The sequence below is a fragment of the Petromyzon marinus genome, chromosome 3 (assembly GCF_048934315.1).
Source record: "Petromyzon marinus isolate PM22_M1 ecotype Great Lakes invasive population chromosome 3, UKy_Petmar_22M1.pri1.0, whole genome shotgun sequence".
NCBI classification, from domain to species: domain Eukaryota; kingdom Metazoa; phylum Chordata; class Hyperoartia; order Petromyzontiformes; family Petromyzontidae; genus Petromyzon; species Petromyzon marinus.
Window position 1 is genome coordinate 8517173 of NC_133669.1, and position 14324 is coordinate 8531496.

At 45.7% G+C, this 14324-nt stretch overlaps 1 protein-coding gene across 2 annotated transcripts in view; it reads right to left on the minus strand.

Moving 5' to 3' along the window:
- LOC116958432 (oxysterol-binding protein-related protein 2-like) overlaps positions 1-14324 on the minus strand; it is an 88001-nt gene that overhangs the window by 56441 nt on the left and 17236 nt on the right. The window contains exon 2 of one of the 2 annotated variants that reach the window (XM_032981031.2): positions 4419-4560. The exons of the other annotated variant lie outside the window; for it this stretch is intronic. Coding sequence (XP_032836922.1) covers positions 4419-4436 — 18 coding nt within the window. The 5' untranslated portion in view covers positions 4437-4560. The remainder of the gene's footprint in view (positions 1-4418; positions 4561-14324) is intronic. 2 annotated transcript variants of the gene reach the window in all.

Genomic DNA, 14324 nt, shown 5'->3' on the forward strand with positions numbered 1-14324 from the left:
CTAGCTTCAACTCGGGTTTTGTCAAACTCCATTCCTCACACTCCTCCCCCACCTCCTAACTTCTGCCCCCACCACCCCCCCCCCCTTGACCCCACCTCCTCATTCTCATCTCCCAAGTGCACCAATGTTCCCCATTTAAATGCATATTATGTCGTTACACGCCGCATTACCTGAAAAATACAAATAAAGCGTGAAGCGGCATGCGGAGTAAGGGATGGGATTTTGGAAACTATCCTAGCTCATGTTATGCGCATCAATACGCAAAACTCGCAAACATTAAACTTAACTCACTTCGTTCTAAGCTTAGCCCTGAACGTAAACGTGCTTTAAAAGCCTGTGACCAAACTCACCCCTAATGTATCCAATCGTGAAAGCCAAGCATGGCCAAGCCTGGTTAATGCTTGGATAACATACTGATGAACATTGCTCAGCATTCCTGGCCATGGATTCAACCCATCTCTGCGAAAGCTTGAGTGTCATCTCCTACATATGCAGTTTCCTTCCACACCAAAAAGAGGACTCATTTATGGAGTTGGCCCAACATCCAAAATATAGGACCGTCCTAAAATAGCCTCGAGAAACAGCGAGGATTTCCAGCACAAACAATAGGTATTAATAATTATTTCGAATTAATTATTAGCAATGCAATGAGAGCACAGCGTTCCAATCAGAAGGTTGCCGGTTCAAATCATGGTGAGTGTCAACTCAGCTCTTAATTCCCGAGGTTTGGAAATTAATGCGGTTCTATTATGGGAGGACTTGCCCTCGTCAAATAAACGTGGAATTTCCACCACTGGCTTAGAGCTCTCAGCGAGAGATTAAGGTCGCCGTAACGTTGCTATGGTGACAATTCCCGTTTTTGCGCAACAGAATGGGACGCTAAAGCGACAGACTTAAACATAAGATTTATTTTCATTAAAGATACGTGAGGGTGTTGAGATTTGAAATCTCTATAGTTCTGAAGGGAGACCCCCTGGTGAACAAATAATACATAGAGGTTCCAGAGTGCACGGGTGATTATTCAAAGCTTGAGTGTCATCTCCTACATATGCAGTTTCCTTCCACACCAAAAAGAGGACTCATTTATGGAGTTGGCCCAACATCCAAAATATAGGACCGTCCTAAAATAGCCTCGAGAAACAGCGAGGATTTCCAGCACAAACAATAGGTATTAATAATTATTTCGAATTAATTATTAGCAATGCAATGAGAGCACAGCGTTCCAATCAGAAGGTTGCCGGTTCAAATCATGGTGAGTGTCAACTCAGCTCTTAATTCCCGAGGTTTGGAAATTAATGCGGTTCTATTATGGGAGGACTTGCCCTCGTCAAATAAACGTGGAATTTCCACCACTGGCTTAGAGCTCTCAGCGAGAGATTAAGGTCGCCGTAACGTTGCTATGGTGACAATTCCCGTTTTTGCGCAACAGAATGGGACGCTAAAGCGACAGACTTAAACATAAGATTTATTTTCATTAAAGATACGTGAGGGTGTTGAGATCTGAAATCTCTATAGTTCTGAAGGGAGACCCCCTGGTGAACAAATAATACATAGAGGTTCCAGAGTGCACGGGTGATTATTCAAAGTGCAAAAATTTTACAAAAATGACACAGGGACAATACAAGTTGCGTTGAGTACATAGAATAAACGAAGAGCGTCCGGGTCAAAAATAAAATAATGCTAAGTTAAACCAAAATATTCACAAATCGAAATTAATGTATTCTTGTGCATGTGACCTACATTCATCGATTCACCATTGTAATGTTTGCGTTTAGTTTGTTGTTATTTCCTCCCACCTCCGATTAGCACAGTTGGCGAGGTACGGTGCCAAAGAAGTTCAACATACGTACAGGTTTACACGCCTTGATGATCACATGCAGCCTGCTCCAACACCTCAGTGCCTTAGTCACCACTTTAGTGCAAGGGACTGTAAAAAATATACTAGTGTGAACAATAATCCTGACCTCTGCAGGAAGCGCTAACTGTCCATAACGAATATAGAAGGTGGCTCTAAAGAGAGGGCAACTCAGCCCAGGTGGATTGTAAAAATGGGTCACATTTTGTCACACGTCCGACCGGGACTTGTATTGTAACTGTTACGTGCAGAACTCGCAACGCTCCACCCAATTTGTTGTGAGCGTTTAAAACGACCCAGGATGGATTTTAAACGCAAGATATATTAACCCCAAATATAATATAATTTGGTTTATACCTACGCTAAAGTGAAGAAAATGCACGTGTTAAAACAACTGAAAGCCTAATGGTTTGCTCCCTCAACACCCCCCCCCCTTCTCCCCTCCCCCCCATCCCACAAATCGATGAACTGTCACGATTCAGCATCGCTATTCCAATCTTAGAATCAATTCTCTTTTTACTTTGCATGGTGAATGTAGCGGCCACTCGTGGCTGCAGGGATTCACGTGTAGCCATCATACATGACAGGCTACATATTCCAAAATAATCGTTACTTTTTCCCCGTAGAGCGCCGGTGTTTTTTTTCCCTCCCACAGAGGCTGCCCTCACAGTCCACCACCCCATGGTACAACCAAAGCCGTCCCTAGGGGTACACGGTGAATCGGGGTGCCGCCCCAGGCCCTCGATTTGGGGGGCGACCGCCCCGGGCCCTCGATTTTGGGGGGCTTCTGCGCTTCGACGTAAAGGTGTCAGATGTAAAATTTCCGGTTTAGTTTGAAGTCGGAGGGGGGGGGGGGGCACACAGTGGGGTTTCCCCCGGGGCCCGCAATCCCCGATGGATGGTTCTGGGTATATAACTGCTGTGATTACCAACTATCAGCAGCGTTCACGTGTGCGGTGGCCTTATTTGCATACAAACAGAAATGGATTCGTGATCACGGGAAGGTGGAGCCACGAGGTGGGTTTCGAGGACTGTACACCAAGGACGTAATAAAAAAACGTTGATTCTCACACGCGATTCTCACGCACTGATTGTGAGCTTAATAATCGATATTACACCGACCAATCGATGAATCATTACCTGTATGATATAAAAAAATAACGTACCCTATTAACTGGTACTGGGCAGCACATTCAGATTCAGAACTGACATGTTGCAATTTCAAATCAAGGTCGCCTTGGCACATCATCCCTATCGGGCCAACAACATAACTACCACCTCGTTAGGGTGAGGGGGGAAATCAACAGTGGTTGTCCTATAGTAGACTGGTCCGTGCCATAGGAATGTGGAATTTCGACCAATGGCTCGGTGCGCCTCTGATGAAGAGTACCACCACCGCCCCGCACCTGTTCCAGCAGCATGACGGTCAGAGACTATTTCTGAGACTAAGAACGTTCAAGGAACCGGGCGGTTTTACGTGCTCCGTGACTTAAGCGGTATTTCACGAGAGGTTGTTTCAACAAGATGGAAGCAGTAACATTGTTAACTTTTACGGGCAAAACTGCAAGCGGTGAAGTTTAAATAAGGCTGAAAAAGGGGGATGCCCCCACGCCCCATCAATAATTCCAACAAAATCCGCAATGTCTTAACACACACTCACCAAACACCATTTCAGCATATTACTGTACTGCACCCACGTCGTCACGTCAATGGGTTTAAGTATACATTAAAAGATCATTCAACACATTGATCAATAACGTTGTGGCCTTAGAATGAAATATATATGTTGGGTGACGTTTTGCGCAATGGTCCCGATTCATTATTCATAGCACAAAGATGCAGAGTTTGGCTTATTCGTTAAAGAGGCTGGCTAATTTTCAGGTTGGCACACATCACGTTTCAAAAACTCACGGCTCTACACTTCATAATCTAAGACCGGCACTGTGGTGAGTTACTGCACATTGGCATGCCAGATTTCATCAGAGAACATTCGCCAAATAAAAATCACTTTAAGAATAAGTGAACAATGTCAAAACTGGCATTCAGTGCCTACGTTTGATATCGCCACGGCTGCAATGTTAGGAACACCCTGTTAACAAACAACCCAGATCAGACTTCGGCATGCTTGTTTTAGATTTCAGAAAGTTCCACAATGCCACTGACAAAGCATTCACACTGCAGGCTGTCAGACAGCGACACACACACACATCGCAATCAGGTGGGGCCAAGCATACTGATGTTAAGTTCGAGGAAGAAGGAATTAAGATACCGTGGCTATGTGGAAACCACCAAAACTGAAGCATAAGCGATAAGTGAAGCCACCCCACACCCCCACCCCTCCAATCCCAGTTCCCCTTCAAACCCCGGCGCGTTGCCCGGCAGACAGACACCCAAAAAGAGAATCCGTTGACATGAGCCAGTGCACCAGAAGCGATGGGAGTGTCGGGAGGGTAGCGGCTCAAACAAACGAACACAAAACATTACGTTTTAATCATAACCAAAAAAAAAAAGCGTGTCGCAAGCCCCACCAGAAGCGGCAGCAGTTGGTACGGACGGTACTTACTTTCTGCGCGCCATCCATCGGAAGCCAATGACACAAGCAACCCCTTGCGTCGTTGAAAAACGTGTCCCGCGCAGACGATGCGGAGGAAGATTCTAGCTGGCCTTTCTCCCTAGCACTGTTTGCGCCCGCATGTGCCTTTAGCCTGGGTGAGCGAAGAGACACAGAGTTTACGATGCAACACACCTAGGACGGCCGACGTACACGAACGAGCGAGCAAGCGAGTTGACGCGATTGCCACGCAGCCAATTCTCACTTTAATTTTTTTTTCTTAAAAGGCAGGAACAACGGTTAAGTGTGCACTCCGGACCCGACACCTCCAGAATGAGGACAAACAGGTTGGGAGCACACGCACGCACACACCCAGGCTGCTTCCTCAAGGTCCCCCCCCCCCCCCCCCCCCCCCCCGCAGCCAATTGCATTAGGCAAGGCCCATGTCCTCGGTTACGCACCACACATTCCTGGCCACGAGGCAGCCACCTTTGTTCGAGCATTTTGCACAACCGCCGTGTCAACGCATAATGCTGACAATTTTGCAATTTAAACATGACGTCCGACCCATAGGAGGCTTTGTAGTAATGTGTGCCGCCTTGGGCAACCATCACCACACCCTAAGCAGCAAGATATGGGAGCTATTGAGAGATGGGAGTGCTGGCATTGGCGAGGTCAGGGCAGAGAAAGAGGGGAGAGGATGGGGAGGCAGGCGAGGGTTTGAAAGAACGTTTAAGTATAGTTGCGGTGCAACGGGTAGCACAGGCTCAGGCGAGATAGGCTTCAAGGAAGACCGAACCGCCCATGCGACGCTATCCACGGTGTCACTCGGCACAAGAACATCGCTACCGGAAAGAAAGTTGCACAGTTGGGCTGAAGAGCTTATGCCACCATTTGTCATTACTGTTAGCGACGCGAGTGCCAGTGCGTAGCGCCGGGCAAACGCCCTTCCGACTCTACAACTCCACACCAACAAAAGCGGATCGATTGCTCCCGCTGCCGTTTCATCAACGACTCCGACTTCGTTCATTTGTTTTTACGCTCAACAATATGAAATACCTTCTTTGGTTCTTTCGGTAAAGTCACGTAGAATGAGAATAAAATAATAAATTGATAAAATTTAATAACACAATAATATTCTCACGACGTTTCGGCCACAACACAAGCGGCCTTCATCAGGTGAAGGGTCCTCCAGACAGTCTCGTCCCCTTCACCTGATGAAGGTCGCTTGTGTTGTGGCCGAAACGTCGTGAGAATATTATTGTGTTATTTTATTTGATCAATTTATTATTTTATTCTCATTCTACGTGACTTTACCGAAAGAACCAAAGAAGATGAATCCTTGCAGTCACGAAAGCTTTAAATCGAAATATGAAAGACGTTTATTGCGCTAAACTTTTGTCGGCACGTGTGGCGAAAACATTTAAAAGTGGCGTCCTTCGAGGACATTCACCCTTAAATGTCACGTTTAACCAAATGGCGAGAGTGCCGTGAGGGTTGCCGACTCTCAGTGATTTATGGGGATGCCCAAGTGCACGTTGCTATCGGTACGAATGCAACAGACACACGTTTGGTCATCATCGAGAGTGCGTTGACTTTGGTGTAACTGCCCGACTCACCCATTTGCAAACACTTGTTTGTTTGCATTATGTTGTTGCAGAAGGGCAACAATATATGTTAATGTGTAGAGTAAAAACAGAGAAAACACTCAAATTGGGCAAACAAGTGTTTCTTGCCCATGTGAACCAGCCCACACCTGTGCAGGAACAGAAACTGGTGCAGTCAGTAGTGTGTTGTCCAGCGGGAATCAATCACAATTTAAACCATTCCATTATTACAATTATCGCAATTATGTAAAAAGGGAACGTAATTGCCGTACCACAATAGCCGTCACTATCTTGACTGTGACAAGATTAATGCGGCACCGTGCATTCATTAAACCCTGTACAAGTAGGCTCGCCTTTCACAAAGATCTACACCGCAAACGTTATCATAAAAGTGTGCAAGCCATATTTTACATTTGTACAGCAACACGATTGACAAAAAAAATCTGATACTGGATTGTTAGGACATTATAACAAAGTCACAAGACAGACAACTTTCGATTTAAAGCTTTCGTGACTGCAGGGATTCATCTTCTTGGTTCTTTCGGTAAAGTCACGTGGAATGGGGATAAAATAATAAAAATAAAAATAATAAAAATTCTCACGACGTTTCGGAGGCAACACAAGCTTCCGTCTTCAGCTATCTTGCTGTGACTGTCCCACCTGAAGACGGAAGCTTGTGTTGCCTCCGAAACGTCGTGAGATTTTTATTTATTATTTTTATTATTATTTTATCCCCATTCTACGTGACTTTACCGAAAGAACCAAGAAGAAGACAGACAACGTTCCCCCTGTATATCCTCCACAGGCACCTATGAAGGCCGGCATGGCACGCAACGGGGTTGTTGGCCAGCACCATTCCCGGCCGCTTTTGTCTCCCCAGTTCCCAATTTTTTTTACAGCGCACCAGGCACTCGTATTTAAGGCCGAGTAGACCTAGGGGATGCCGGTTCAAATATTCGCCACTGTCGTTGGTCGCGAGCGGGAATCGAACTCGGGTTGACGGGGTTTGCAGCGCGGTGCGCCAACCACTAAACGACCGCTCCCCAACCAGGTGAGACCAGAGACGGGCGAAGACCCCTCCCACCTCTTCCTGTCTGATGAGTTCCTGCTCATTTACACAAAGGGATAGACGTGGTTATCGTCGCCCTCAGGTTGTGGCCAAAATGCCCCTCCCCATGAGGCCCAAGGCAGCTGAAGGCAATGCTGCCTATACTGTGCCGATGATTCCTAACAAGCACGAAACCGGGAAAGTTGTCTCATCATTTTGCGGTCTAAGACAACATGGCGGCAATTTTGACTCTTTTTGAATCTTGGTTGGTCAAAATCAAGGCTTGTGTGCATTACACATGAAGTTTGGTGAAGTCATGTGACACGCACGGCCTGATGGGACAACCGATACAAATGGTCACATTCCCACCATTCTGCCGTATATAAATCACTCTTTATTATTAATTACTATTATTTTTTTTCCATCCTGCGAGAAAGCTATAGGTGTCCTAAGAGTTTCTCCTAAGTTACAGACCGTGTAAGAATCCGTTAACAAGGATGACCTGCTTTCAGCTATAAACGTCAGGAGGTGGTCTAAGATACTACATACACACCATTGTAGGGCCAAGAATGGTGACAACTCGCTTCTGTAATTCAGTCAGAGCCACTTCATGGTGCCAGTCCAGGGAGTCGGTATATATTGATACTTAGCACCCATACGTCCAGCCATTCCAAGCGCGCTAGGGTATGTGTTTGTTATTCCACACCACCAACACGGCAATAAATCGACCGGCTATCAAATATAAACAGTTACGTAACCATGCCGGCCGATTACACAGGTAGCCACACTCACTTTGTTTAACAGATAAACAAATATACCCAGAGGTATATCGCTTGAAATTAAATATCATTATTATCCATACACACGCCCGGATATTCCGAATCAATGATTCGGGTGGCGTTTGTTTACACAAGGCAAGATGGGAGGTGGGTTAAAATTAAATGTGTCCAATCCTCAGGGTTGCGGACTTCATAAAGGAAAACAAAACACAACAGAAAACCCAGTGTTGGTTTTACTATTCTTATCATCATCTGTTGTAATAAAAGGCACTGTTGGATGAAGGCCACCCAAAGATGTCGGCATCTCGCACGGTCCCAGCTTCGGCGGCTGTTCACTAACCCACGTGTTGCTCTTTCTGCATCGGAAATAACAGCAATGTTGTGGGTTTTTTTTAGTTTGAATCATTCTCATAGTGGCGACAGCCATGCAGGAACACCAAGGAGCAGAACTGAATCGCGGCAGAGAACAATAATAATGCTCAATATAATTTCATGAAATGCTGGTGGAGTATATTTTAAAAAAACTGGGGGGCCATTTGTTTCCCCAACTAGGCTGTTTAAATGCTACCCTAACTAATCCAGTAAATGTTTAAATTTTAAACTGTGTTGTCAAATAGTATTTGAGTAAAACAGGACCGACCGGGCATGGAGAACACGGTGCCCCCTGGGGCACCGCGTGGCGTGGGGCGTGCCACAGACGCTCTGGGAGAAATCTGAAAAATGTGCTGAAGTTTGTCAGGCTAACAAACATCACATTTCTGCTCTGGCTTCCTCTCGCTCTCTGGTGAGAGCTCCGGAGCAGGTTCTCATTGGCATTTTGCCCAAGTCCATAAATAAATCCACACGGCAAGCGTGTGGCCCTCCGCAAGACGGTTCACGCCAAACGCTGCAAGTGCTTTGCTTAAAGTTGAGAGGCCTCATCACCGTTGGAGTCTACGACAAAATCACCCGATAAACGCACCTGATGGCATCGCATCTCAGAAGCTAAATAGGGTTGAGCCTGGTTAGTACTTAAATGGGAGACTGTTTAGGAATACTTGGGTTTTCGAGGAGGAAAGGAGATAGCACTAGAGTACTGGATTCTTGCATCCATCTGCATGGAGTTATCGAGTCTCACTCCGAAGGTCAAATGTAATGTAATATTCACGAGAGACTGCTTTATTCAAAGTGTTTAAGAAAAATTAACGTATCCTGAAAACGAATCGAATTGGTGAATTGCCACAATTAATTTGAATCATGAAGGGCGGTAAATCCTCACAAGCTACCCTGATTCTTAAGGTGTATTTTTATACTTTTTGCAACTTCAATCTACAAAGCCACGACTGTGTTTGGGATCGTCTGTGAATTGGCAGTCTAGGGTGATGGTGTTGCACAACCAGCGGCTTGTTGTTTATCTTTTCAGTGTTAATATACGCAACATATTTCTAATGTGACATTTCAGGGTATGGCCCTCCTGCCATTAACTGACACGACACTTAATATGTTTTATTTAGTGTTGAAGCAGTGTTATTAACGAGCGTGTTTAGTTGTCGAAATGTCTTTGCTTGCGCCCCCCACTGCCAACACAGCATCAAAAATATAACATTTAGCTTTTAGTTTTGTTTAAATCGCGTTATTACTGAGGGGCACCCAGTGGTGGTGTACACCTCTCCCCGCTGTTTGCACATCACCCTCTCTGGATTTTCTCATTTCTTTTCGACGAGTCCCCAGCACCCCCCCCCCTCCCTCCCCCCCCAGAAAAAAAGATTACACCCGCCCCCCCTGTCATTGTGCTGCCACGGTTGTAACGAGTGGCCAACAGCTGGCTGGAAGGATCCTCTCTTTGCCAGGTTCAAGCCGATCCTGTGCTCATTGGAGCACTAAACCCCGCGTGAACGCGAGTGCACCCTGGCAGCGCTGGCGGTTGCGTGCAATGCGCAGTTGAAACGTTCCTTACGTTGGCTACCTGTCGTCCACCCGTCTGAATGTGAAGTGTTGGTCATCACACTCGTGTTACTTACACAGTGACGTGGCATAGATTCGGGTGCAACAAATGAAACAGCAGCTCCAGTTTCTTCCCTTTGGTCACGATGACATTTCCATCCTGATCATCATATCTATCAAGTGCTGCCTTATCACCAAAAGATATGGATGGCAAGGTGTAGAGCGTTCTACACTACTGGAACAGCAGAGTAGGAGTGACCTCTTTCATTCCAATCGTTTCAAATTTTTATAAGCGAGGGCAGGGCTAGATTGATCTATTTTAGGAGTTAGGGTTAGCCGCGTGGTGTGGCAGCTGCATGATATTAATGTCATTCTTGTCAATTACTGGCTCAATGATTTGACTGTTTTCATAATGAACAGGGAGAGCCGTGGCATATTGGTTAATGCACTGTGCTGTGAATCCGGTGACCAGAATATGAATGCCAGCCACTGCTAACATCAGTGGCAAGTGATATATGAACCGGTCCGGGGTATGTGGTCAAACAACTCCCATGAATGACACGGTACTGGGAGGCCTTCATCCAGACAAGGATTTACATAGCACTGTATATTCCTGTTATTATCATTATCACATTCTTCCAAACGAAAAAAATATTTATAGATGTTTCGGAGATCAGCCCCGGCGATTAGTGTCGGTTTATCAGTCCAATATGCTTCATTTTTACACGCGTAATCGCCACCTCTTCTGCAAAAGAGCAAACTTGCCTAGACGCACATGAAGAGGTGCGAATGCCTTGTAGACCTAAGCAGCTAAGCTGCATAGGGGGGCACCTATATCAGTCACAGGTAAGACAATTGTATTCTTGTACTTGTACTTCCCATAGTTAATCCACTGCTGGATTAGGGGCTCTCCACACTATGCTGGTCGAGGCGGTTGCTTGACGATAAGTCACCACTGGCCGATTGTGAGTTGGCGAAGGTACGGGTCATAGAATTGGTGGCATAAGTACAGTAATTACAGTGTAGTACAACAATGTATTTTTCTGCACCCTCCTCTGCTGTACACCAGATAGCCCCGCAGCCTATACTACCTGTTGTGCATGACGGTTGATCATCCATATTATTATTACTATTTTGAACAAAGTCGAGTACGATTTTTTCTACAAATGTCTTCCTCATCCAACAAGCAATGGGTGGAGCTTATCTCGATTGGCTGCTGCTCTGAGCCAGTGATGGAAATTCCACATTATCATGGTGGGTGCCAGTCTCCCCCCACAGAACACCCGCCACTCCTGACTTTCCGCACAGTTATGTTCTGTTTACGGACCCAATAAAATTATTGGCCAAGCCGACCTATGACTGGAATTTTAACTCCAAACTTCCTATTTGGAAGCACTAACATATGCCCAACCAGATTGATAACACCGGACACTTTAAACTATTTAAAACATTATTTCAAAACCCGCATTTCACAAATGCAAGCCATATGGTTATTTCAAAAAGTAAATTTCCAATCACCACAAAGGGCAACTCACAAGGGCCCTTTAGCCAGCGATTTTGTTAAATGTAGCACTGAAGCAGAGGAAGTGCCGAGTGGCTGAACAGTCGGGCAAGCAGTAGGTCACATGTTCAAATCCTGGTTGGGGGTTTGACTGGCTTTTATATATAAAGTAGACTCTCGATTATCCGCGCTAATAACGGGGAAGACGGCCGCGAAAAATAAAAAAAATCGCGGATAATTTAAAAATATACATTTGCCGTGGATCTATATGCCAAAAACCACTAATATAGGTAGAAACAATGTTAAAATTAAGAGATTAGTTTTTTTATCAACTAAATTAGTAGTAATGTATTGATCTTGTTTTATGGCAAGTCCACACAAAAACTAACTTAAGCAGGTTTGAAAAATCCTGATTTAAAGTTAAAACACGCTTCCGTTTCTCTGCCATCGTACAGTTTAAGAAATTAAAACTCACAAAGTAAATGATCAGATAAGTCACTCAAAATAAAGCACAACCGATGATTTTGATCGTTACTCTTTCGATTTAGAACGAATACGACCGATCGATGCTCCTGCTCCGTGATAACACTTTGCTGCTTCCACGCAGAAGACTGCCCACTAAGTGGACAGCAGAGCCATGCCAATCAACATCAAACTCCGCCCACTTTTGTAAAGATATGCCACTACTGTACGGTAGAGGCGACCATGTGGTTTTCGGATTAACCGAAGCAGACATTTCTTCGATTTAAACACGTGACTAGTAATAAACAGTTCCAGGAATAACAATGTATAACTGTTTTTAGATTATAATTAATGTGGGCTTAAGGGAAAACTCACGAGTTATTATTTATGGAAAAATCTCAGGAGCGCGGATAATCCGCAAATTGGATAAACCGCACACAGATAATCGAGAATCGACTGCATACATACGATGATCAAAATTTCCCAATTCAGGGGCTGTAAATGGTGACATCACCCTTAGAATGCTCCCATAAACTTTAGTCAATCGGGGTTTTACGAGAGAACCTTGGCCCAGCACTACGTGTAGATTTACGGGCAATCAAACGAGGTTACTCAGGTAACTATAAAGTTAAAGCCCACCGCTGGATCTTTCTGCACAACACAACAACAGGCTTACGCAAGATCACAACTGCCCGATAGGAGAACCAGGTGATCCGGGGTCAACGGCCTCTAAATATTGCTTCATTACGGAACAAACGTCCGCCGCTCACTGGTTCCCACAATAAAACATATACAAAGAGCCCATTATAGCGAAAAAGACTGTTGGGGCAAGTGCTGTTGTGATTAACTAATAAGGCCGGCACAGCACAAGTAGTGGCAAAAACCACGCGTGACCACCTTTGTCTTCGCATTGCTGATGCTCGAAAGCGACCGAAACACGTGTGTAGAGGAGTAGTGGGATGACGTGATGTCACGGGGGCTGTAAGGGGGTACACCTTCGGGAACAAGGGCGGGTCCGAGCAAAGGGGAGAAGCCGCCAAGGGGTACTTAAGGAGGACCCCGTGACAATGGCAAGGTCGCCGTGGGGAGAGCGAGGTGGTCGCCGTGGGGAGAGTGAGAGAGAGGAACGAGAGCCTGCGTGGAAGACATCCCAGCCGCCGCCGAAGAAGGGCTAGAGATGTAGGGGTCTCACCTCGTCGCAGGACGGTGATGGGTGAGCCCCCGCCCGGGGCAGACGAGGGGGTCGACATAAGGGAAGCCGTACCGGGGCGTAGGTAGCTGAGGGATGTCCGCGTAAAGGACAGAGTTTTGACGTGCGCCATAACGGGTGTAAGCGTCAAGTGTAGAGAGAGTAACAGAGTGTATAAGAGTGTGTAACAGATGTGACTAAACGACGTAAGCCCTTACATGAGTTTCATCTCCGTCTGGCTCTACATGTCTCCAGGGTGTCGAGGAGTACTACACAACCTTTGCAAGGCAAAGCCATTGACACAACAATCGAACCCGCCATTCACCACTGTGCGGCAGCCACGTCATCTTGTGTCACACGCTAGGTGCGCTGAGACCATGTGAAGTGACAAAGGTTCGTGACAGGTAGGTTATGGGGCACAGCCATATGTTTCGAGTTTACTCAGGTGACTGGCAGGTGCAACACCCACCTGCACTCACAAATATTCCCTGTATAGCCTAAACTGACTATTGCTTAAAGTGCCGTTATGAGCACCTATTAAAGTGTATGACGGGAACCTCTAACCTTTGTCTCTCTAGTTCTGATGCCCCTTCAGTGCACCGAGTAAGCATTTAAGGCTGAGTCGACCAAGGCAAGGCCCGGGAAAAGGTTCAAACGCCACTCATCTGGTTGCTGGGTTCATAGCACTGTACGCTAACCACGGCACCGCCACTCTCGACTCACACATGCACATCACACACACATTCATACATCATCCAATTTGGTTAGAAGCCACAATTACAAATAATGCTTCCACATGGATCAGCACAATGAATAACTGTGAATCATCTGCCTGTTGACCAGTGACGTAAAGCCATTACCACACTACTTATCGTACGATGCTCCTTATATGACCGGGTGGAGCTCTGGGTAGAGTGCGAGACTTATAATCAGAAATGCGAGGGTTTAACTCTCAACTGGGGGGGGTAACTAGGCTCATCATTTATATACAGTCGAAACAATTAGTACCAATTTGTCATGTCAACAGTGATCGTTGTTTAATTAGGATTTTCCATGCCGTAGGAATAGGGAAATTCCACGTTGGCTCAAAGCAACAACCCTTTGTTATAATGAGCAAGAAGACTAATCGACTTCACTCATTACACATCATTGCAGCCGTCTGGAACGCTCTTCCTTACGATATTAGGAAGCCACTGGAGCTATGCGCTTTTAAATCTAGATTTAAACCTAATTTCTTAACAAAATATTTTTTGGATTCAGGTTGTTGTCCTTCTCCCACACCTCCAATATAGCAGTTGGCTTCGTATGCTGTGGAAGAAGTTCAAACCATACATACAGTGAGGGAAAAAAGTATTTGATCCCCTGCTGATTTTGTACGTTTGCCCACTGACAAAGAAATGATCAGTCTA